The 24,661-nt window shown below is 36.0% G+C and overlaps 1 protein-coding gene and 1 non-coding gene across 3 annotated transcripts in view; both read left to right on the top strand.

Moving 5' to 3' along the window:
• Window positions 1-24,661, top strand: part of LOC127857871 (uncharacterized) — a 70,991-nt gene that overhangs the window by 4,380 nt on the left and 41,950 nt on the right. For both annotated transcript variants that reach the window (XM_052394582.1, XM_052394581.1), the window contains exon 2: window positions 10,593-10,701. In XM_052394582.1, coding sequence (XP_052250542.1) covers window positions 10,593-10,701 — 109 coding nt within the window. The remainder of the gene's footprint in view (window positions 1-10,592; window positions 10,702-24,661) is intronic.
• Trnaf-aaa (transfer RNA phenylalanine (anticodon AAA)) lies at window positions 4,957-5,038 on the top strand. Its single transcript has one exon. It is a non-coding gene; the product is annotated as a tRNA-Phe (tRNA).

The raw sequence follows: 24,661 nt of genomic DNA, 5'->3' as shown, positions 1-24,661 counted from the left end.
ATTAATGCATAATATTATCAAAACATTTTTTTCACACGTAAAGCGTTGTAACAAATTAATATACAATTAAAAACAAATATACCATAAGTATAAATGTTCCGTTAAATTCCCAAATGAGAATAAAAATTTATAATCCGAAACACACTTCCGATGTTTTAATGTTAACACGACGTTTACAAATGCATTCAATATACTATAGTCATCATGTTTATTTCCCGACAAAAGAGCGCGCAAATTATGCGGCAATGTACAAGGTCAAGGTATACGAGTGTGCAAGTATTGATTTTTTATACAAACTGCGTAGCGCAGAGAACATTGAATTATGTTGATTTCGGTTAAATGTTTCTTTGGTATTTTTAAAACAGTTATATCGCCAACAATTTGATATTTCTTTTAAAGTCAATTCAAATCAAACACGCCGTATCCGTATCGTTACTGATAGAAGTAAAACATAATACCTTGACTTGTATAGTTTTTTTGTTGTGAGAGACCATCTGAGTAAACGCCGAAAAATATATCCAAACTGTTATTTTTTGTCAATGCCCTTTGATCCATTATCGCACTTAATTGGCAGCGCCATCCTGTTGTTTCTGTGATAGTCACATCTTTTCACAGTTTGAACACGTACAAAGAGTGCCAATTAGACACTTGAACAAACACTATCACCCGCTGGACAGTACACACTAAATAATCAAATGTTGAGGGTGTTTTGTTTTTGGCGTGAAAACCCAGACAAATGCATGTACATTATACATCATCATAAATTAATTGAACTCTGCGAACGCTAAGTGCTAGGTTGATAAACTCGTGTTTTTTTTCAGCAAACAAACACAATGTTTAACGGCTTAAATATATAGGCAACGATGTCATAATAACATGTACTTAAAAATAGAACAGTAATGTATTTCCGATTTCCGGCTTATCAAGCATTGTGAATGTATGTACAACGCTTGGAAAGTAACGCGAGTAACACGAGTTATCCGCATTGGAGCCTGAAACAGAAAATAAATAAGTATAGCATATTTTAGTCCAACTAATTAGATGTAAACTACCGATTACATTTAACCTTTAAATGAAAGTGTTACTTAAACAATTTCCCGTGTCTGAAGGCGCGAATATTTTGCTAAACACTGTTAACAAAAGGGCTAGATCTACACGTTATAATTCTTAATGAAATGCAAAATTAAGTATTAACATAATTAATAATGTCAATTAACACACATGGTAAGATCAAAGTTTAAATGGAAAACTTATATCATATTTCTCGTAAATTACCAAATTATTAGTTTCTTCGAAATCAAATACCATGTAGAGAAACAAGGTATTTATAACCGACCAATGACGAAACACTATGCAACTTTCAATTTACACAGTGCTACGCTACATGTATATTGCAACAATATGAAATTTGAACAGTGGTAGTGTATTTGGGCCTGGAATATAATTGATTGTAAGTTTTAATAAACATTATGCTAGTGCAATTAGTTAAATAATGTTTACATGTTATGTTAAATAATTATTGCATGATCATTCTTCTGCGCTGTTATATTAATTTGGAGCCGTTAAAGCTTCCGACATTACTTCATCACGTTCATGTCGGAACGGGAGTATTTTAGCTAATACGCCCATTGCATACAACAACAACAAAAGCTTTATTATTGCAATGTATAATGTAAGTGTATACATATATGTTACATGTAATGTAGTGTAACCCTTAATGTAAATCTCTTAAAAAGGTGAACCACGGCGGTTCGCTGTGATTTGCGGTGATTCGCGCTGATTGCGTAACAGCGACATACATCGCGCGACGGTCGCCTAGACATCACCCAAATTTTCTTGTCGCTCGGAATCACCGCAATTTGTCACGTTGCATCGATTGCGGTGATGCGAGAATCGCGGCAAAAATCACGGGTCGCGTAGTGTATGCAGGTTTTATTTTGCCCGATTTTATAGCCGAAATTCGGCTATGTTCCCAATCCCAAAAAGTATACTTTTTTCTCAAAATGTGTCAAAAAATTCCCAATTTCCAAAAAACAAATTTTGTTTAGAAAGAAGTGTGTTATGCGTATTTTATCTCAATTTTAATTCAATTACAGTACAGGCAATGTGTACTTTGACAAAAACGCGTGTCCGCGGTGTTCAATTTTCCCGATGGGTGACATTTCGCGGGGGGCGGACACGCTACTGACCGCGGTGTTCGGCGAACACCCGAAATTGCCGCGATTGCACGCTATCGTTAATGGGAACACCCGTGATCACCGCGATGCTGCGCAGCCACCGTAAACACCTGTCTGCGAGGGTCATTCACACGTTTTAAATGTACATGTATATGTACAAAATAAAATCATATACTTCATGTACATGTAGATATTATGTGCACATTTTTTATGTGTACTTAAACTCGGGCAGTACGTTAAGTCGGAAACTAAAATAAGCGTTAAGATGATCAATACGATTAACTTTTATGGTGTTAATCAATGCAATTGCCCTTTTTGTTTTCACAAAATTGGGTTTCATTTTTCCCGATTTCCAGAAAATGACTTGTACATGTTGCATGAAATCTAAATATAGCGTGTTACAGCGTGTTTGATTTTTATTTTATTCAGATGAAATGTCAATTCCAAATCATTCGCGTGCTACCCCGGTACTTGAGAAGAAATTCACTACGAAACTTAAAATCGAAATTAAAAGATTCCAATGTTGTCTGCGCTACGAAGATTTTGTGTCAAAAATAAATACACCCACGCCAATTTTCGTGCGCTTTTTATGGTTCAGAACAAAGAAAATGAAAATATCATGGGCATATATACATGTATTTATTTGGGGCTACAATTTGTAACAGAACATGAACTCTACACAACGCGCACACTAGGCTCCAGGTGATTTACGAATGTTGGAATACACCTGTTCTGATTGGGCGCTTATTTCATCAAATCTTTAAATAGAAACATATGCAGAAATTCATTTGATAGTTTAGAGATATGGCGAACGTTTGTGATTTTTGCATTTCTATCACACTTTTATCGTCAACATTGACCAGAATTTGCATGAAATCGGAAATCTCGGGATTATCGGGTAATGGACAGAGACGGGAATTTTTGCATGTATGCGGTAATCGATTGTGATTGTTCGTAATCGTTGTTAATTTTTTAGACACCAAATGACACCTATAACATTCAAACGCATGGTAGATTCTTTCTGCAAATTGGTACCGACCTATGTTTATGTTCAATTATTTTATTTTTAGCGAACACGATGAACATTGCGGTAGATATTATGGGTCCACGGTGATTCGCGGTGTCCACCTTATGGAAAACGGCCCCCGCGAATATTTGATCTGAACACCCATCGCGGGGGTCGTTTGGTAAGCGAACACCGTAAAATGAACACCGCAACGAGTGGTGTTTGTCAAAGTACACGTTGCCTATACTGTACATCTAACAAAGTATTATATAATTTTGTTTTTTTAATTTGAATGATTAAAAAGAGTTATATCAAATTTAGTATTTCCCTAATCAGTTGACTTTAAGTGTGAAAAAAAGGCTAATGAATCTTGTTTCCCCAATTTCATGATAATGCCAATAAAATTCCTAATTCCAAAGCCATGGGCTATCTTCCCAAAAAGTGGAGAAAAATAACCCTGATATGGTAATTAGGAGAATTACACAAACATTCTAAATTTAATGAGTGAAATAGCTCTTGGGTGAAAGAATGACAGTGTTTTTTAACCAGGTTTTCCGAAGGAATTAACCAGGTTTTCCGAAGGAAAAAACTGGTTATTAGATTGGCGAATGCGGGCTGGCTGGCTGGCTGGCGGGCGGGCAGAACAAGCTTGTCCGGGCCATAACTTTGTCGTTCATTGTGAGATTTTAAAATCATTTGGCACATTTGTTAACCATCATTAGACGGTGTGTCGCGCGAAAAAATTACGTCAATATCTCCAAGGTCACACTTTGAGTTCAAAGGTAAAAAATAGCCATAAATGAGCTTGTCTGGGCTATAACTATGTCATTCATTATGAGATTTTAAAATCATTTGGCACATTTGTTCACCATCATGGGACGGTGTGTCGCACGAAAGAATCACGTTAATATCTCCAATGTCAAGGTCGCCACGACTAAAAATAGATTTATTTTAAAACAAACTTACAAAGGGGGTTAATTTTGTTTGTTCATTTCAAAAGTTCAGTTTGAGTTGTCTCCCTTTATCAGATTTTTTTTCACAATGAAAACCTGGTTTGTGACAATTTTGTCCCTTGTTTTCACTTATAGGGGAATGGTGGCAGGGCCCGTCCCAAGGGGAAAAAATGCGTCATTTTTTAGGAAAAGGGGAAAATTTAAAATTCACTTGTTTATATGTAATCATAATTATTATATTAATACACATGTTTTTATGAATATAATATTCACAGCTGAATGTCTTTGTCCTTTTTCTTAAAATTAAAATATATATATCAATGATATTTTCAACATTAGTTTCAGACATTTCAGCCTTCATGCACAGTCTCAGTTTTCTTAGCCATTTTGAGTCTAATTGGGATCTTTTAAATCGATAAAATGGCAAATATGATAATTTTTTATCAATAAAATGGACCAAATTGGAATGATTTTATCAACAAATATTGACACAATATAGATACATCAGGCCTTTTCTTGGCCATTTTGGGAGAAAAATGCAAAGGTAGCGCACCTCTAATGATTTCCCGCGATTTATTTAACGATCATTGCCGATCTTCAATGATCTGTTATTTCCGAGAGATGCATTTTATTTTTTTCAAACTTTGAATTTTTATATATGTTTACGTAATTCCTTTAGAATACATTATTTTCACAATAAATATAGACTTTGATCCAAACATCATCTGAAAAAATATGATTTCGCGATTTCTTCAAAGATTGATGAGCCTTTATACCTGTTTACTTATGGATATCTTATTTAAGCTTGCACACATGTGAAGTTGTCGTGGCCGAGTGGTTAAGGCGATGGACTAAAAATCTTTTGGGATCTTCCCGCGCAGGTTCGAATCCTGCCGACATCACATACTTTTTGCGACGCATTTTACCCGTAGTTCTTTTCTAACGTAATTTGATTTAATGTAGCATATATGCTATGTATTTTGTTAAATATGTTGAAATTTGTATGCACATCCTTCAATTTTTAAATTAAAACAACGTTATGGCTAAATTGGGTGATTTACTGCTAAAAAATACGAATGATGCCTATTGCATTTTTATGCCCCCCTTCGAAGAAGAGGGGGTATATTGCTTTGCTCATGTCAGTCTGTCGGTCGGTCGGTCCACCAGGTGGTTTCCGGATGATAACTCAAGAACGCTTGGGCCTAGGATCATGAAACTTCATAGGAACATTGATCATGACTCGCAGATGACCCCTATTGATTTTGAGGTCACTAGGTCAAAGGTCAAGGTCACGGTGACCCGAAATAGTAAAATGGTTTCCGGATGATAACTCAAGAACGCTTATGCCTAGAATCATGAAACTTGTTATTTTTATTTCAAAAAGTAAACGGTAAATCTGTCTATTTCTTGGTATTTTTGCTGTATATACATGTAGTGTTTCTATAAAAACTACGTTTTAAATATAACTTAAATGATACTATTTTCAATTTTATGACACTTTGTTTTTAACCGACCCGATTTTTACTTGGCTGAAATCACTTACATTTCATGGCGCTCTTCCATAGACAAAAATTTGTAAAAAATAAATGTCTGTAAAAGAATACTTATTTCATCTTGTTCAAATTTCAAACACCTTTACTGCATCTGTACACACCAACAGCATGCCCATATTTGGAAATTTGAATGAATTATGGAACTTTTATATACCCCAGGGGTGAAAATAAACTGGACAAAAGCCGAGCGTGGGGGTGGTTTTGAAAAAAAAAAACGGTATATTTTTTTTTAAAGCATGGTAAGCCTACCTAAAAAATTGCATGTAGTCCAGTGAAATGATGCTGATTAAGAAAATAATTAATTAGATTATATTTGGATATGTGCCCATTAGGGGTGCGCTATACCTTAATGTGAAAAGTCCACTGATTTGGGAAAAACTATTTAATTATAAAATACAACTCTTTAAAATAATTCAAAATAATATAAATTATAGTTATATACTTTGTTACATGTAATTGTTTATGAAATAAATTTGAGATATATTTATCATGATTATGAGACAGTTCTTTCTAAAAAAAAATAAATGTCTTTTTGTTTTTTTTAACTTCTGGAGGGGATTTTTTTTACAAAATGGGGGTAAAACATATACTCTTTTTTGAGGGGAATTCGGCCCCAAAATTGCCATAAAAAAACACTGAATGATGACTGTACCTCAGTTTATTTAGGTATTTATAGGTCAGAAAACATTAATTGTTTTGTTGCTTATTAATTATTTAGTCACTTTTATATAAGGATGGGAGAAACAAATCTTAAAAAATGACACAAATTACTTTATTTTGTTTCGGAAAAAAATCTGATCCACATCACAGGTATTGGGCACGTGGCCAAGTCACTTTAACACTATCAATATGTCAATAACTACTTTTTTCATCACAAAAAAAAAATAAAAAAAAATATGATATAATATATATTAAAACAAGGTAGGTATCTCTTGACACAGGAAAATCATCTACATCAACATTTTTAAGCCATTATGTGCTTAAATGGCGGTCGATTTTCGTAAACTATGTACCATTTGTCGGGAAAGGATGCCTCGTGACCAAAAATGGCCACAAAGGGCTACTTGCCAACATTAACTACAAGAAAACACTTCTCGAACTCGTAGAAATGCTAGGTCAGCTCCTATCTAACCGAACGTTCAGTTCCGATTTTTACAAGAGCAAAAGTATCGAAATACCCCAGCTACCGAACATAATCCGCATTAGTTCAATAACAAAAATACAAATATGAAAAAGTTGTTTTATGCATATTGATAGTGTTAATGTGACTTTGCCACGTGCCCAACACCTGTGATCCACATCTACAGAAGAAAAGGGCCTTTAAGTACATCTTACAGTTGAATATCTCTGTAGTAAGCACTCTGATCATTTAAAATATTTGATGGAGCATTGCTTTATTTTGATTCAACCCTAGCAACCCATTCATGTGGGTTAGTGTAACCATCAACTATTAAACCTATTCAACTATTCAGAAATTTAAATTGCTCTCAGAGATCTCTGGTATGAGTTTATTTATATTTAATTCTAGCAACTTATTCATTTGGGTCATTGCAACCACCAGCTATCAAGTATTCAACCTAATCAGGAAATTATACATGTATTGCACTCTGGTTATTTATATCCCTCCTATCATGGTCTTCATGTCGGTCTCTCTGCTCTGGGTCAAGACGGTCTCTCTGCTCTGGGTCAAGACGTCCAAGACAAATTATTTTGGGCTTTATATCAAATAGGATTTGGCAAATGGAAAGGCTGGTGTACGTTTTGATTTAAGGGGAATACTGCATGAATCTAAAGAAGTTTTATTATTTATTTATTCATGTATTTAATTGGCCTTTTTAAATACAGGTGAAAAGTCTCTGTGATACCAATATGGTCAGAGGGTTTTAAGAATAGAGAGTATAACATCATTTTTAACATGGTGCTGTTAATTTCTTTCAACACCAAATGTGACCAATAAATGTGTACATAAATATTTTCATTTTGCTTTCAAATTTAATATTGAAAGATTAACAATAAATCCAATGGTAATTCAACAAGCTTGCACAGTTAAATGAATGTTAAATGTCTGTTATTGCTAATCCAATCTCCAAATCAAATTGTATTACTTTAGTTTTCAAATAGGTGTTATAATCTCTTTTGTGTGAATAAGAATGATCACCCATCTAAATCTTGTCTTTCAACATCTTTTGAGACTTTGAAATTAAATTCCATTTCTAAAACTTCTATTGATGAAAAATAAAAACAAGAGCACCGCCTTTCGGGTGCAGACCGCTCATCTATTTTCTTTTTAAAGGTGAAGGGACTATCATTTTCAATCACAAAGGAGGGAGGGGCGGAGTAAAGAGGGGTGTATAGTGTGGGGGTGTGGAATTGATTACATTATCTTTCAGAAATGGGAAAAAAACGCAAAAAAAAAAAAATCGGGGGGGGGGGGTTCAGGTAAGAGTAGTTTTGTCAAAGTATCAATCAAATCTAATCATAAATAAAGAAGTTATGGCAATTTTAGCAAAATTTAATAATTTGACCTTGAGAGTCAAGGTCATTCAAAGGTCCAGGTAAAATTCAACTTGCCAGGTACAGTAACCTCATGATAGCATGAAAGTATTTGCAGTTTGAAAGCAAAAGCCTTGATACTTAAGAAGAAAAGTGGATCGAAACACAAAATTTAACCCAATATTCAAAGTTACTAAGTCAAAAAAGGGCCATAATCCCGTAAAAATGACAACCAGAGTTATGCAACTTGTCCTTTTACTGTACCCTTATGATAGTTTGCGAGTGTTCCAAGTACAGGGCTAGCGCTGGCCCAAAAAATGTTTGAGCCACCCAGATCTAGGGGGGTCCAGGGTCCCCCCGCCCCCCCCCCCCCCCCCCCCCCCCCCCGGAAATTTTTTGGATCCTAGATTGTCTGTAGTGCGTTGGCAGAAAGTTGTAACATCAACGACATACAACTAATTATTTAATTATCACTCTTTAATTTAGATCGATAGTCAGCTTGAAAATAATTAATTTATTGTCACGCTTATTTTCATTTTAATCTTATAATACGACATTTGCGACCGGCCGCTATTTTGTTTGCAGACGACAATATTAACTGTGTATTCAAAGCTCCACCCATTTTTACGTTTCATTCAACAACGTCATTTCATGTATAAGCGAGCTCAGTTTTGATTGGCCAGCTACCATGTGCACTTCAATAACAATTAGGTCAAGCGATGTCTCGATACAGGTGCAGACCGGTTTTCGTTCACTGTTCAAATTGCGAATACTTTCTTTGAAACAAAGAGAAAAATATAGAAAACCAGTCTCGGGTTAAAATGGCGGCTGTTTTCAATGAAATTTTACGAGATTTTAGCATTTTCGCAAATCGGATTTTTCTTGAGCCAAATTCTCAATATTTTGGCAAATGGCTCAAGTGGCGAACGACAGCGCGAGCCCTGAAGTATGAAAGCAATATCTATGATACTTTAGGGGTAAAGTGGACCAAAACACAAAACTTAACCAAATCTTCAATTTTCTAAGTATAAAAAGGGCACATAATTCTGTCAAAATGCCAGTCAGAGTTACATTACTTTGCCTGCACAGTCTCCTTATGATAGTTAATAAGTGTTGCAAGTATGAAAGCAATAGCTTTGATACTGTAGGAATAAAGTGGACTTAAACACAAAACTTAACCAAATTTTCAATTTTCTAAGTATAAAAAGGGCACATAATTCTGTCAAAATGCACGCCAGAGTTTTCTTACTTTGCCTGCCCAGTCCCCTCATGATAGTAAGTAAGTGTACCAAGTTTGAATGCCATAGCATTGCTACTTTCTGAGAAAAGTGGACCTAAACGCAAAACTTAACCAAAATTTTCAATTTTCTAAGTATAAAAAGGGCACATAATTCTGTCAAAATGCACGCCAGAGTTATCTAACTTTGCCTGCCCAGTCCCCTCATGATAGTTAGTAAGTGTACCAAGTTTGAATGCAATAGCATTGATACTTTCTGAGAAAAGTGGACCTAAACGCAAAACTTAACCGAACGCCGACGCCAAGGTGATGACAATAGCTCATAATTTTTTTCAAAAAATAGATAAGCTAAAAATAGAACCCCTTCATTTTAATGTCTTTTATGTGGGCTATTACATGTAACATCTTCAGCAAAACTTTCTGAACAGTTATAGGGAAAATGTGTACCAAGTGAGCAGAGAAATAAGGCCTAAAATAAAAGTACTGAAAAAAGCATTTAATTTAAAAATAACTGTCAGCGTATTAAGGAGTAAAGATTTTTTCTGCTTTTTAAAAAAAGGCAATAAAACAGACCCAATCCCAAAACTGATCTCTAACCAAAATTGTAAAAAAAGTCAAATTTATTTTCTTTTAAAGCTGTGTCTAATAGGTATTATATCTCAATTTTTTAGTCCCATGTCCGCTCACAAATAACTTTTCCCGCATAATTCATTTCCCAAAAAGCCCAGGAAAGGCCTGATGCAGCAAAATTTGTTGATAAAAAAAATCCCAAATTTGCCATTTTATCAATTGAAAAACTCCCTACATGTATTTGACCAGAGTCCTTTTCCCAAAATGGCTAGAAAAAACCCTGGAGTGTGTTGATACATGTAGTATGATATAAGTCGCGTTCTGAAAAAACTGGGCATAATGCATGTGTGTAAAGTTTCGTCCCAGATTAGCCTGTGCAGTCAGCACAGGCTAATCAGGGACGACACTTTCCGCTTTTATGGTATTTTTAGTTTTAAGGAAGTCCCTCCATACTGAAAATATTAAAAGTTTAGGCGGAAAGTGTCGTCCCCGATTAGCCTGTGCGGACTGCACAGGCTAATTTGGGACAACACTTTACGCACATGCATTAAGCCCAGTTTTCCCAGAACGCCACTCATATGATGATTATTTTAATTTTTCCAGACAAGGCCTTTCCATCAGGTATGATGATTTACAACAAGACGATAGAATGCAGTGTGGATCATCAACCAGGGCAGTTCCCAGCTCAAACATGGACCTGCAAGGACATGAGGTGAGAGGAAGTTCCACGCGAAATACATGTAGATAAAGACTGATTGGAATTTGCGAGATTGCGGAAAGTAAAACATTACTTTAACCCTTTACCACTTTGACATAGCAGCGATTTTTTTTGTCCAATTGGGAAAAGTACCTGTACAGGTCCAATTGGGAAAAATTGAGTTGTGAAAGCCTGAAAATTTGGAAAAATCGAGTCGTGAAACCCTCAAATTGGGAAATTGGTGTATTTGATTTTATGCTCCCAAATACTTTAAGATTGATAACTAAGTGTTTTCAAGCTGTCAATATTTTATTTACCTAGGTTCAAACCATAGAGCTGCATAGGGAAACTAAAAAAATGTTACATTTTCAAAAAAAATATAAAAAATATTTATTTTTTTATTTTTTTACCTTAAATTGGGAATTTTTTGGACAGCAATTGGGAAATTTGCAGTGTTTTCGTAATTGGGAAAGTGCCGTTTACCGGTACTTTATAAAGAAGGAAAAAAATCGCTGCATAGATAGGTATTTTGACGCAATTGTAATTCCTTAGAAAGTTATATTTAATTTAAAACCTTTTTTTAGCTAAGATTCAAGTTTTCAAGGCTTCATTTCTAACCCTAAGATACTGCATGATGAGCAGCAAACAGCATACATGTAAAACCTGAACAGACTGCGAGTTACTGGCAGGCTTTTCTGTTTTTATGCTGTGTGCTTATAGCCATTTTCACTTTGTTTTTAAGTGAGAAAGGGTTATGTGCGGTTACAAAACACTTGCATGAAACAAACATTGGTACATGTAAAATGTATATAAATGTGCTGGCTATAATGTGTATTTGAGTGTTTATAAAACGTCTCTAACTGAGCTGCACATTTCCAGGACAAGTCTTATAGCAGGGATGATAACAAAATAGTGTTACATGTAGGTCTTCTCCCTCCCTTAACTTTGAATAGAAAATTGTACTATGTTTATGTTTGTAAGTGTCTGTAGAGGTTGTTGTGGTGTCTGAATTCTTAATGAACCACTTCAGGGGTGTGAAAACCTTCTCCAGGTAACTTGCAGCTTAACAGCTGCTGCACACAAAAGGTGGAAGTTAATTCTTTGCAGGTGCATGTTTCACAGTTGTCAGGCATCCTTCATGGACCAACATGATTGTATCTGAATACAACAACCCTCATGTCAAGCTGATTTGGTATTTTGCCAGGAAATAAAGACTGTAAATGTAAATATTAACCCCAAGGCGGCTCATACATGAGCTGTTTATATTGCATCCAGCATCATCACATGCAAATCATACATCTTTTACAAAACAAAGGCACTGACTGAACTGAAAATTCAAAATGGGGTTGTTTAATGAGGTACATGTACATGTATTTCGGATGTCATATTCACTCAGAGCAAAATTTATTCATCATTTTGAGCATGCAAGTGTAATTTTACGCTCCTTTTTACTGTAAAAATTTCTGCTTAGGAAAAAAATATTACCATTATAGGTGGTTGATATGCCCAATTAGAGCTACAATAAATGGCAGATAATGAGATTGGCAGGTGGGACTAATAGTCATGTTAACTGTAATTGTGTTTTCAATATCATCTGGTAAAGGCAAAGTGAGTACAGCAAGCTTAACCCTTTGCATGCTGGGAAATTTGTCGTCTGCTAAAATGTCGTCTGCTGAATTTCTAAAATTAGCATTTTCTTCGATTTTTTCATAGAATATTATCAGAATAGCAAACAGTTTGGATCCTGATGAGACGCCACGTTCTGTGGCGTCTCATCTGGATCCAAACTGTTTGCAAAGGCCTTCAAAATTCGGTTCCCGCACTGAAAGGGTTAAAGTATGAGTAACAAAAATAAGATTGCAGTCAAGGTCTTTCAACTGTGAATTTTCTATAGTCTGTTTTGTCACACAATACATAGATCAGAAAGGGTACTGTTTGTAAATAAAGTAAAAACTAATTCTTTCTCATTTAACTACAATTGTTTTGTCTTCAGCATGAGTTAATAGTTTAAATGTAATTCTTTAACATGTTAGACTGACCTAAAGCAAAAAGTGGGCCGTACTTAATCACAGAGAATCGACCCTTTGCCCATCTTTATATGGGTTTAACTATAGATAAGATTACAAATATGGATTTAATTTATACAGAATGGCAGGGTGCCCATTAGTTATATTCCATTAGGGCATTGTCATTATAAGTTTAAATCCCTAAATACAGACTAATGATGATTTTATAGAGAAACACAAACATTTTACAGTATTATTTTGTATAAGCTCAACATTATTATTGTCATCCCCTGCGAAATGTTGTTCTGCAGTTCACGAATAATTCGTGAACAGTTCATGAACTGTTCATGAACTGAGTTCATGAACTGTTCACGAATAGTTTGTGAACAGAAAATGAGCCACATCTGTGAAAAGTTCTTGAAATTTTAGTTCATGAACTGTTCATGAACACTAATGGCATGAAGTGTTCATGAAATATTCTTGAAACCTAATGGCATGAAGTGTTCATGAACTATTATTGAACCCTTATGGCATGAAGTGTTCATGAACTATTCTTGAACCCGTGTGGCATGAAGTGTTCATGAACTATTCTTGAACCATTATGGCAAGAAATGTTCATGAACTATTCATGAACATCAATGGCATGAAGTGTTCTTGAACAGTTCATGAACAACACAATTCTTGAAAAATTCTTCAGGGTTTTGCTGTTCACGAACAGTTCATGAACATTTTCCTTCTATTTTTCAATGGCTCATTTTCTGTTCACGAACTGTAAGTGAATAGTTCATGAACCATAGTTCTTCAAGAGTTCATGAACTGAGGTGGCATGAAGTGTTCATGAACTATTCATGAACAAGAATTTGTCAATTTATGCAAAGGTTATCATAAGTGTTACTAAAGCTCAACAAACAGGTCAGGGTAAGAAGAAACAAGTCTTGTATTAGCACTTAACATATTGATAGCAACATACATGTATAACAATAATTTAAATATAACACTAATAACTGAGGTACAAGTGGTTTGATAATACTCTTTAAATTTCATAATACAACTTTGCACTATATGTTCATGAATAATTCATGTATTTATAAGATTATGAATAGTCTCATTTTCAGTTCAAGAATCATTTACTAATCAATGGTTTCCCTGAAATGGTTACACTTACAGTGCCAAAGAACTTGAAATGGAACGGTTTTGCTGTTCACGAACAGTTCATGAACATTTTCCTTCTATTTTTCAATGGCTCATTTTCTGTTCACGAACTGTAAGTGAATAGTTCATGAACCATAGTTCTTCAAGAGTTCATGAACTGAGGTGGCATGAAGTGTTCATGAACTATTCATGAACAAGAATTTGTCAATTTATGCAAAGGTTATCATAAGTGTTACTAAAGCTCAACAAACAGGTCAGGGTAAGAAGAAACAAGTCTTGTATAAGCACTTAACATATTGATAGCAACATATAACAATAATTTAAATATAACACTAATAACTGAGGTACAAGTGGTTTGATAATACTCTTTAAATTTCATAATACAACTTTGCACTATATGTTCATGAATAATTCATGTATTGAAAAGATTATGAAAAGTCTCATTTTCAGTTCAAGAATCATTTACTAATCAATGGTTTCCCTGAAATGGTTACACTTACAGTGCCAAAGAACTTGAAATGGAACCAATGGCTGATCAGTTCAGCCGGTAATTTATTAAAGACTTACATTTTCAAATATAACATAAACCATGTGCCTTCCGTTTCAACTTCCTGTGCACACAATATTCTTTCTTTGTTAAAACAGCAATGCAATGTACATTGAGTTCTTGATATCATCTTAAACTGTTCTTGAAATAAGATGTCCTTAAAACGTTCTTAAACTTGTCTTTTAAGTCTTCCAAGAACAATGACAGATCCTTTTAAGAACATATTGGATTCTTAAAAGTCCATCATACGTTCAAAAACATTGTGTAGACCTGTTAAAGAACATCAGAAGGAAACATGTTGTTCAAAAAAGTTCTTAAAGTGTTCAAGAATAGTTTAAGAATAATTCAAGAACAGGAAAGGTCCTTAAAAAGTTATTGAAGTGTTCCTGAAGGCAGTTCTTGAACAGTTCTTGTACAAATGTTCTTAAAATTCTCTAGAACAGGTCAAGAACTCTAACTTACAGTGGTGAAAGTACTATGCATATTCATACTAACTTCACAGGTTTCACAAATCTACAAGATTTGTATGCTAGACATTTCAATATTACTTTCAAAAATATGTATGAAACATCTAGCCAAAAGGAATTCATGAATTATTCATGATGGATCCTTAAAGTCTGTCTCAGAAAAGTCATTAGAAATACTTGTGCATGAAATGTTCATCACTAAGTATTTATGGTTAGATGAAGAACTGTTCATGAACTTTGAAATGTTCAACAATAATTCATAAACAGTTCATGAACATGTCTTAAGAACAGTTCATGTCCAAAAGTTCATGAACCAAGCTCAGGAACTTTTTAAGAACCGTTCATGAACAGTTCTTGATTGGCTTGAAGTGTTCATGAAATCATGAACAACATTTTGCCGGGGATGGAACGTTTGACATGGTGTATACACTGAATGGATGTTTCCTTAATGAAAACAGCACAATCAAGTCCTACATGTACAATGTTAAAGTTGGTCTAACCTGTCGTTTTTCAAGAGGTCACCCTACTCCTTTATCAAGTCTCCCAGCCATTTGTCAAGCGTAGTTTAATCCTTGGATAACAAAGTATATTTATAGCAAGGTTTTCACCTTCATGCCATCTGACATTTACAAGTGTTGGTATTACATGACCCACTACCTGAGTCTACATGTACATTGTGGAGGATCATGAAGAACAGATTAGGGATGGGTTTGTATGGACATAAAGAAGTGTACATGTAGCTCCTGTATTATACTGACCTTGCCCACTTTAAAGTGACACTGACCTTCATGTTTTGATTTTGAATTAACTTTATGATGCCTGCATTTATAAAATGTATGCATAAAGAACATAACACTGCTAATTTTATGATTTTATTTTTATGCCCCCGGATCGAATGATCGGGGGTTTACTGTGTTCGGCCTGTCTGTCTGTCATTGTATGTGTCTGTCTGTCATTGTATGTGTGTGTCTGTCCCAAAACTTTAACCTAGGTCATAACTTTTTCAATATTGATGATAGCATTTTGATATTTGGCATGCATGTGTACATGTATCTCATGGAGCTGCACATGTTGAGTGGTGAAAGGTCAAGGTCATCCTTCAAGGTCAAAGGTCAAATATATGGCTTCAAAGCAGCGCAGTAGGGGGCATTGTGTTTCACAAACACAGCACTTGTTTTCAAAAGAAAAAGTAGTTTTTTCTTCAGTCGCCATAGAGAATTTAAAAAGGGTTGACTGGAATAGTTTTTGTGATAGTTTGCCATTCATTACATCTCCTTGAACAACATTGATTCTTGATAAAACAGAGGGGGTAATCACGTGACAAACAAGATGGCGACGTCCATGCCGAGGCAGGTATTTTTCGTTGTTTTATACCCTTTACTACTTGTATTATTATTTTTTATTCGGCTCACTTTTCAGCCATATTAAAAAGAAAGATACTGGCTTTTATTTTGAGGTAATATTCTCTCTATATCTCGACTTTACTCGGTGCAAATTTTTTTAGCGGGATGACCCAATTAGGGCTCCACTAAGAAAATTTGCACCGAGTAAAGTCGAGATATAAAGCGAATTAAAATACGAAGTAAACGCTAATCACCTTCTTAGTGATATGGCTGGAAAGTGAGCGTCATTTAAAAAATAAACAGAAGTAATAAATGGTATAAAACGGCGAAAAATAACTGTCTCGGTATGGGCGTCGCCATCTTGTCTATCACGTGATTACCCCCTCTGAAAAAACATTTAAAAAAATTGTCTCCTGGATATAAGATTTCAATTTCCTTGGCAGTACATAAATAATTATTCTCAGCAACATAACATTTCCCCATTTAAAGAGGATTTATCTGGTAGATGAATGCTGTTTTAAACTAAAGTGAGTTTTTACTGCTAGTTCATTTAAATGCAGGTAATTATGAACAAGGATTATCAAGAATGCGGTTGTCATCAATGTTAAACACAAACTATATACATGTAATAGTTATTGCATGTTTCTATGTTTATACCTTGTGTGATAAATTACTTCAGAATTTCAAGTACATTTAAACCTATGCACAGACTTAATAATTGCCTCTCTGCACTCATATATCCACTTCATACTGTGAACAATCTTAAGTGAAGCCCTTGGGTTTATTTACAGTAACTGAACATGAAGGAAAACACATTAGAGGAAATGAATAAATTAACTGACATCTGATGTTATCTACCAGCTATAAAGGAGAGCATAACATTACAATGGTGTCGAACATGGAGGAAAACAAATTAGAGGTAATGAATAAATCATAAGTGACGTCTGATGTTATCTACCAGCTATAAAGGAGAGCATAACATTACAGGGATGTCGATCTCGGTCAGCAGCTGGAGCGTGCGCGTCGCGACCGAGGCGAGAGTCGCCCGCAGAAGATATTCTTACCTGTACATATTTCCTTATAGAGGGGAACTTCTGCGGGTGGCTCTGCTAATCCAGCTGAGTCCGTCATCCTCGAGCCGGACGTCTTCCACACTGCTGGGATTGCTGTCTTCTCCAAGATGCAGCGGACTTGTCACCCGCTGTTTATCGTCGAGAGCTCGCCGGCCCGGACCTGCCAGAGATCCTGTCTGAAGAGGGCCAGGGACGGCGGGACAGCGAGAACACCAGCGTGGGGGACATACGGGACAGACCTGGGTCTGTGCACTGTGCGGGGGGAAACCCAAGGGGGTGGCTTTAGAGAGGGACCCTGGGACAGCGGTACTCAGTACGCTCAACGCACTGGGGAAACTGTCTTGGGGATGAAGCCGACAGCCAATGACAACAAGTGGGCCATACAGGCGGAGCTGTGTGCTGCAGCGGTGCTGCGTTCAGACATGAATTTGTCTATCTACCAGTGCACATTAAGGTATCATTGGCCACCGTGCACTGGTCTATTTGGATCTAAATTATATCTTTGGCGAATACCCGGGAAGCTGGGGTAAATTTGACCTACTTTAGCTCTAAATTAATTTTTTTCCCCTGAAAGGTCACAGGGGCAGGTCCATCCTTAATGACTCCAAGAAGGGGCGCGCATGGACCTGAAAATAAACTCTGAACAACAACAGGGGTGTCGGTCTGTCTGACATTGCAGACAAAAATGTCATAAGGCCAGTGTTAAATTTGAGATTGCACAATAGAGTACTACCTGGTGATTTTGCTTGAGAGATTGTTATCCTCTTGCAGTCTTAAGAAGAAAATTATTTTGGGAGAATTATGGCCATGAAATGTGACCTGAGGGCTAGCTACTTTTGAAAATCACTTGCCCCCCCCCCTCCCCCATTTTAACCCTGCAAGGGAAATGGGGTGTTATTAAAACTCCTTACTTTCCCCAAATTGGGATTTAAAAAGGGGCTTATTGCAGCAGACAGGCACAATCTTGTAATGGTCTTCAGAGCCAAAATGTTCAGTGAAATCAGTGTGCATATAAATGTGTTCTTCATGCAATTGTACCTTTTTGGCTTGTACAGGACACAGAAGACTTTGTATCTAATGGTTAGCTAATATGATATCCAAAGGCTGTTGTAAGCTCAGATTCAACAGTGCAGCAGTCTGCTTCAAACCAGATGCACATCGTACATGCATGGCTCAAATGCAGTTACAAGTGCAGCACCAAGGACAAATTATGTAAAATGCATTAAATGTCAACAGGATGCACATTCAGTGTTTTCTCTTGCATGTACTTGCACATGCTATAAACTTTTTATGGATCTATATAAAAATGAAGTATTTAATTGAATCCTGTAAGAGGGGGGTTGGCATTTTAGTTTTTAATAGTTATTTACTTTTATGAATCTTTATACATGTACAAACGAAGCATAATAAATTGAATCCTGTAAGGGGATGCCAGTTCAGTTTTTAATAGATATGAACTTTTTATGGCTTTATGGATCTATATACAAATGAAATGTTTGATTGAATCCTGAAAGGGGGGGGGGTATGGCATTTTCCTCTCCTAATGTGGTTCTTAATTAAATCACACCCCTGCTGATATTGTTTACTTGCCTGGGAATGTAAACTGTCACTCTTTTTATGCACAGCATCAATGGGTTTCTTGTTCAGTGAATGGTTTACCTGATTGCTTCAAGGGCATGTTACCCTAAAAAGCATGTTACCCTACCTTAATGAACAAGTCTGGAGCATTGACAATTGTGGGTGGTTGTGTTGTTAAAGGGAGATATCCAGCATTGAAATGTTTATAAGTAGAATGATTGTATTTGGCAATGTTTATACGGAGACATTTTGAAGGCTTTTTAGGATAAGCTTTATTATATCAGTGCCCTTAACCCATTCCCCCATGTGTTTTGCAACCAGCATAAAACCAGAACAGCCTGCGAGTAATTTGCAGCCTGTTCAGGTTGTATGCTGTTTGCTGCTCATCAGTATCTAAGGGTTAGAAATGAAGCCTTTAAAACTTAAATCTAGTAGGAAAGGTCTTTAATTAAATTTTACTTTCTAATGGACCACACATGTATCAAAATAGTATCTTTATTCTCAGTGGTAAAAGGTTAATTTGAAAATTAATTCAGAACAAAAATCATTTTCCGTAAATGTTCTAAAGCTTTTTTTCTGTTGTTTTTTTGCAGGGGGAAGTGTTGGTCTTTTTTTGCATGAAACAACATTGATTAATACCATAAAAGTTCATGCCCATCTAACCATCAATCAAAATAATGCAATGTTGTCGGTAAACACACTACTGTTTTTAATGGCTATCCAACCATGGTCAATTAACACTTGAATAACTACTAAGAATGAACACATAATTAGGCTGTAAAAAAAGTTATGGTCCTCAGGACTTGAATTTGTAACTGTCAATCTACCTTTAAGAAATGATTGATTATTCTGCAGTTTGGATACTGGCATTTTGCCACTGACTTTTTAGCTCACCTGATTGCTCAGGTGAGCTTTTGTGACCGGTCTTTGTCCGTCGTCTGTCCGTCCATCCACATTTGTTCGTAAACACTCTAGAAGCCACATTTATTGTCCGATCTTCATGAATCTTGGTTAGAAGCTTCGTCCCAATGAAATATCGGTCGAGTTCGAAACTGGGTCGTGCCGGGTCAAAAACTAAGTCACTAGGTCAAAAAAAGGAAAAAACTTGTAAACACTGTAGAAGTCAGATTGCATGCCCAATCTTCATGTATCTTTGTCAAAAAGTTTGTCTTTATGATATGTTGGTTGAGTTCAAAAGTGGTTCTGGTCCGTTGAAAAACATGGCCGCCAGTGGGCGGAGCAGTTTTTCTTATTTGGCTATAGAGAAACCTTGTAAACCCTCTAGAAGTCACAATTTTTGCCCAATCATCATGAAAGTTGGTCAAAACATTGGTTTTATTGATATCTTGGACGAGTTCGAAAATGGTCCAGATCGGTAAAAAACATGGCCGTTAGTGGGCGGGGCATTTTTCTCTAAATGTATATTATAAGTGAAAACATGTGAACACTCTAGAAGTCACATTTTTGGCCCAATTTTCATGAAATTTGGTCAGAACATTTGTTTCCTTGATACGAGAGTTGAGTTAAAAAAGGGTTCTGGTCAGTTGAATAACATGGCTGCCGGGGGGGGGGCAGTTTTCTTATATTTATGTAGTAAAAAAAGCTTGTGAATACTCTAGAAGTCACATTTTTTGCCCAATCATCATGAAACTTGGTGAAAATATTGGTTTTATGTATATCTCAGATGAGTGTGCAAATTGTCCCGATCGGTCAAAAAACATTACCGCCAGGGGGGGGGGGACAGTTTTCCTTATGTGACTAGAGAGAAACCTTGTGATCAAACACTATAGAAGTCTCACTTTTTGCCTAATCATCGTGAAACTTAGTCAATACATTGGTTTTATTGATTTCTCGGACAAGTTGGAAAATGGCTCAGATCGGTGAAACACACTTTTTAGCTCACCTGATTGCTCAGGTGAGGTTTTAGAATTGGTCTTTGTCCATTGTCTGTTCGTCCACATTTGGTTTGTAAACACTCTAGCATTCACACTTCTCAAGCATTCTTTATGAAAGTTGCTGAAAGATCTGTCAAGTTTGATAATGAGCAAAATCACATAATTAATGCCATATTATTATTGCCCTTAGATTGTCCAAATTTTCATTATATTATACAAAATCATTGTAAACACTCTAGAGGTCACAATTTTGTTTCAGATTTTATGAATCTTGGTCAAAATATTTATTTTTGTAAGCAAAGTTTGATGTTTGGTAAGGGGGGTCAACTCAAAATATAGGTCACCAGGTAAAATCTTACAAAAACGAAAACACTCCATACGCCAGAGTTTTGGTTCAATAATGATGAAACTTGACCAGGATGTTTGTCTGGACAATATCTAGGTCAAGTTTGACATTTGGTAAAGATTAAATGAACCGACTCCTCTCAGGTGAGCGAACTAGGGCCATCTTGGTCCTCTTGTCATATCATCCTAGGGAACCTGCAAACCTTTTCATTTATTCCATCTGTATGAATCAGAGAAATTGACTGATTAAATATTTACCAGTGCAGGGCTTTCAGGATAATTCAATTCTTGTATCTCGGGCTCCCTGCGCTTGTTAGCAAAAGAACCATCACTAATTACTTATTACTAACTTAATTATACCCCCACAAACGATTCGTTTATGGGGGTATATAGGAATGAGCTTGTCTGTCGGTCGGTCTGTTGTGTCCGCTCTCTAATTCAAATTGTTTTCATCTCATCTTCACCAAACTTGGTCAGATATTGTATTAAGATGATGTCTAGGTCAAGTTCGTATATGGGCTATGCCAGGTCAAAAACTAGGTCACAGGGTCACTTAGTGCCTTTACTACATTTAGCATGTTGTCCGCTGTTTTTTGTGAAGACAACATGCAAAATATTCTGTGTCAATGCGGCATGTGGGGGTATTCGTCACGTCTGTGACAAAGCTGTAGTTAAATTGTATTATTTAGTAATTGTCATTTCTTACTTTCACAACCCAGAGCTCCAGATAAGGTTTCGGGTCAATTAGTTTTCACTACAAGATTTTTTTCGCAATTATTTTTTTTCCAAAGTTCAACAGTTTCAATTAGTGTTTTTTTTCTTACAATTAAAAATATATTATAACAAACTGAACTTAAAACTTCATTGACCTTTGCATGAGCTACTGTGTGCATACCGGTCCCTTTCTGAATTTAAAAGCCCTCTCTCGCCACATTGTGTTTAATACAAGAAGAACATGTCAAATGAATATCAGCATCCAAGCCTTCAATCTGAAACCAGGGAAAGTAATTTTTCCATGCCGAGATCTGTTTTTGGGTGATACCACGATGTTTGGGTTTGGAGATCGTCGATGCCACCTCATCAACCGCTTTTGACACTATGTTAGATAATATACTGCCAACAAGAGACTTTGGACTTCGTTCTCGCCACAAATGAAACATAGTATACTTGGCACTGTCACAGAATGAAGTTTCTTTTGAACTTGTCCACGCTTTGCAGCCGACATGTTTAATTTTGTAAACAGAAGAGCGGAAACGGAAAATGTGAATATTATTAGTTAAAATCAACTAATTCACGGATCCGGTATCGGAAATCTCGTCATCATTTAACTTTTGCTGCGCAGAACTTGGAAATTCCATACAATCAAACTGCTGGTCATAATTCGGATCCTTCTGTCTCAATTTGTTTTGATAGGATGGATTTTGATCTTTTCGTTTTTCTTTAAAAACAAATTGTAATAACGATAAAACGATGCTAATCTGGAGCTCTGCAACCTAAGACAGTATTAACTTTTTCAACATTCATGTAGAGATCAATTAAGTATCCCAATTATATGCTGACTTTCTGAGAGCTTAAAGTTGAAAACATAAGGCTCTTGTGTTAAAAACAACAACAAGTGCTTCTGTTAAAAACTTAATTGGAATTATGATGGTGTTTTATCTTAAGGTCAACCAAGAGTCAAATTTCTTCTTGAATTGTTGGGGAAAAAACACACTCTGTTTCAACAACCAAAGCTCTGTTTATCTGTTAATGTCTCAGCAATTTCTTATTCCATGAAATAATGGGTGGTTACTCCCAGAATAATTTCACCTGGATACAGAGGTGGTAAGAGTGTAATCATTAAAGGGACTGTCAACCACGAATGACGAAAAAAGAAAACTTAAAAAATACAGTATTTTTTTACAATTAGGATGCACATAAAATGTCTGTTCAACTGTGAACCTTCAAATCCTGTCACTGGGTGGTTGTCCTATTCAATGTAGACCATAATAATTGAGAGCCTAATAAAATGAACAGTAAATCATTGCACATTGGCCAATAAGACACCTGTCACCATTAAAGTCATATTTTGTTTCTTCAACTCTCTAGTTTTATTTCTATAACATGTAATGTCAACATCTGTCACCAGTGGTTAATAAGCCTCATACATTAATTTTTATGTACAGTAGCTCTCATGTCATGTACCTTGAAATTATTAATATTTGTATTGTTGAAGCACCAGTTAAATTTATATTGCTTATGGTATGAAAATGTGGTTCTGTTTTAATGACAATATATGTTATAGGCAGTACACACAGGATAAATATTTCATTTTTAAATGAAGCACAACTAAGAAGCATATAAGTTAAAATATTATAAGTATTATTTTACACCAATTTAAGAAAAACTGCCTGAGGACCACTAGTTACCACATTGCAGTTTTATTACAAGTACTGTCTGTCATAATAAATGTTATTTAATCCCCGCCAAAGGAGGAGGGATATAGAATTGGCATTGTCCTACGTCATTCTGTTCGGCCATCATTCTGTTCATCTGTATGTCCATCATTTTTTGTCCTTCTTTCATTCTGTCCATTTTTCTGTCCATCCGTCTTGTCACAAAATTTTAAAAATGGCTGGGGATATGAATTCAACAAATATTCTTGTTTGTTTCTATAAAAGTTTAACATCTCTATTTTCATCTGAAAGTCAAAGTATCAATTGGGAATTTGGGACTGATTTTGGAAAAAATATACTAATTTTAATTGGCGATATGACAGAATAACAGCAAAACAATCAGTATACATGGAAAAAACTATGATATATAAAGCATATATTTATCCCCACGCTTTTCGGAGAAAAAGTGGGGATATTGTGGTTATCTCCGTCTTCCGTCTGTCCGTCCTGGCCACTTTCTCCTCCTACACTATAAGCACTAGAACCTTGAAACTTACACACATGATAGCTATGAGCATATGTGAGACCCTGCACTATTCGGAATTTTATCTGACCCCTGGGTCAAAAGTTATGGGGGTTGGGGTGGGGCCGGATCAGAGATTTTTACTCATTTTTTAGGTTATTTTACTATAATTTCTTCATTTCTACACTGATTGTCTTCAAATTGATACTGAACCTCTCTTATGACAACACAGTCAATCTCAACTATGCATGGCCCCATTACCAACCCTGGGGCGCCCCGCCCACATAGGCCACGCCCAACCAAAATTGCCTTTTACTATAATTTCTCCATTTCTACACCGATTCACTTCAAATTGATACTGAACCTCTCTTATGACAATACTGTCAATCTCGGCTATGCATGGCCCCATTACCAACCCTGGGGTGCACCGCCCACCTAGGCACGCCCACATAGGCCACGCCCACCCAAAATTGCCTTTTTTCTATAATTTCTTCATTTTTACACCGATTCACTTCAAATTGATCTCTTATGACAATACGGTTAATCTCAACTATGCATGGCCCCATTACCAACCCTGGGGCGCCCCGCCCACATAGGCCACGCCCACCCAAAATTGCCTTTTACTATAATTTCTTCATTTCTACACCGATTTACTTCAAATTGATACTGAA

Source organism: Dreissena polymorpha, chromosome 14, assembly GCF_020536995.1.
Source record: "Dreissena polymorpha isolate Duluth1 chromosome 14, UMN_Dpol_1.0, whole genome shotgun sequence".
Taxonomy (NCBI): domain Eukaryota; kingdom Metazoa; phylum Mollusca; class Bivalvia; order Myida; family Dreissenidae; genus Dreissena; species Dreissena polymorpha.
The sequence above is the reverse complement of the archived record's forward strand: the minus strand, read 5'-3'. Positions and strand labels throughout refer to the sequence as shown.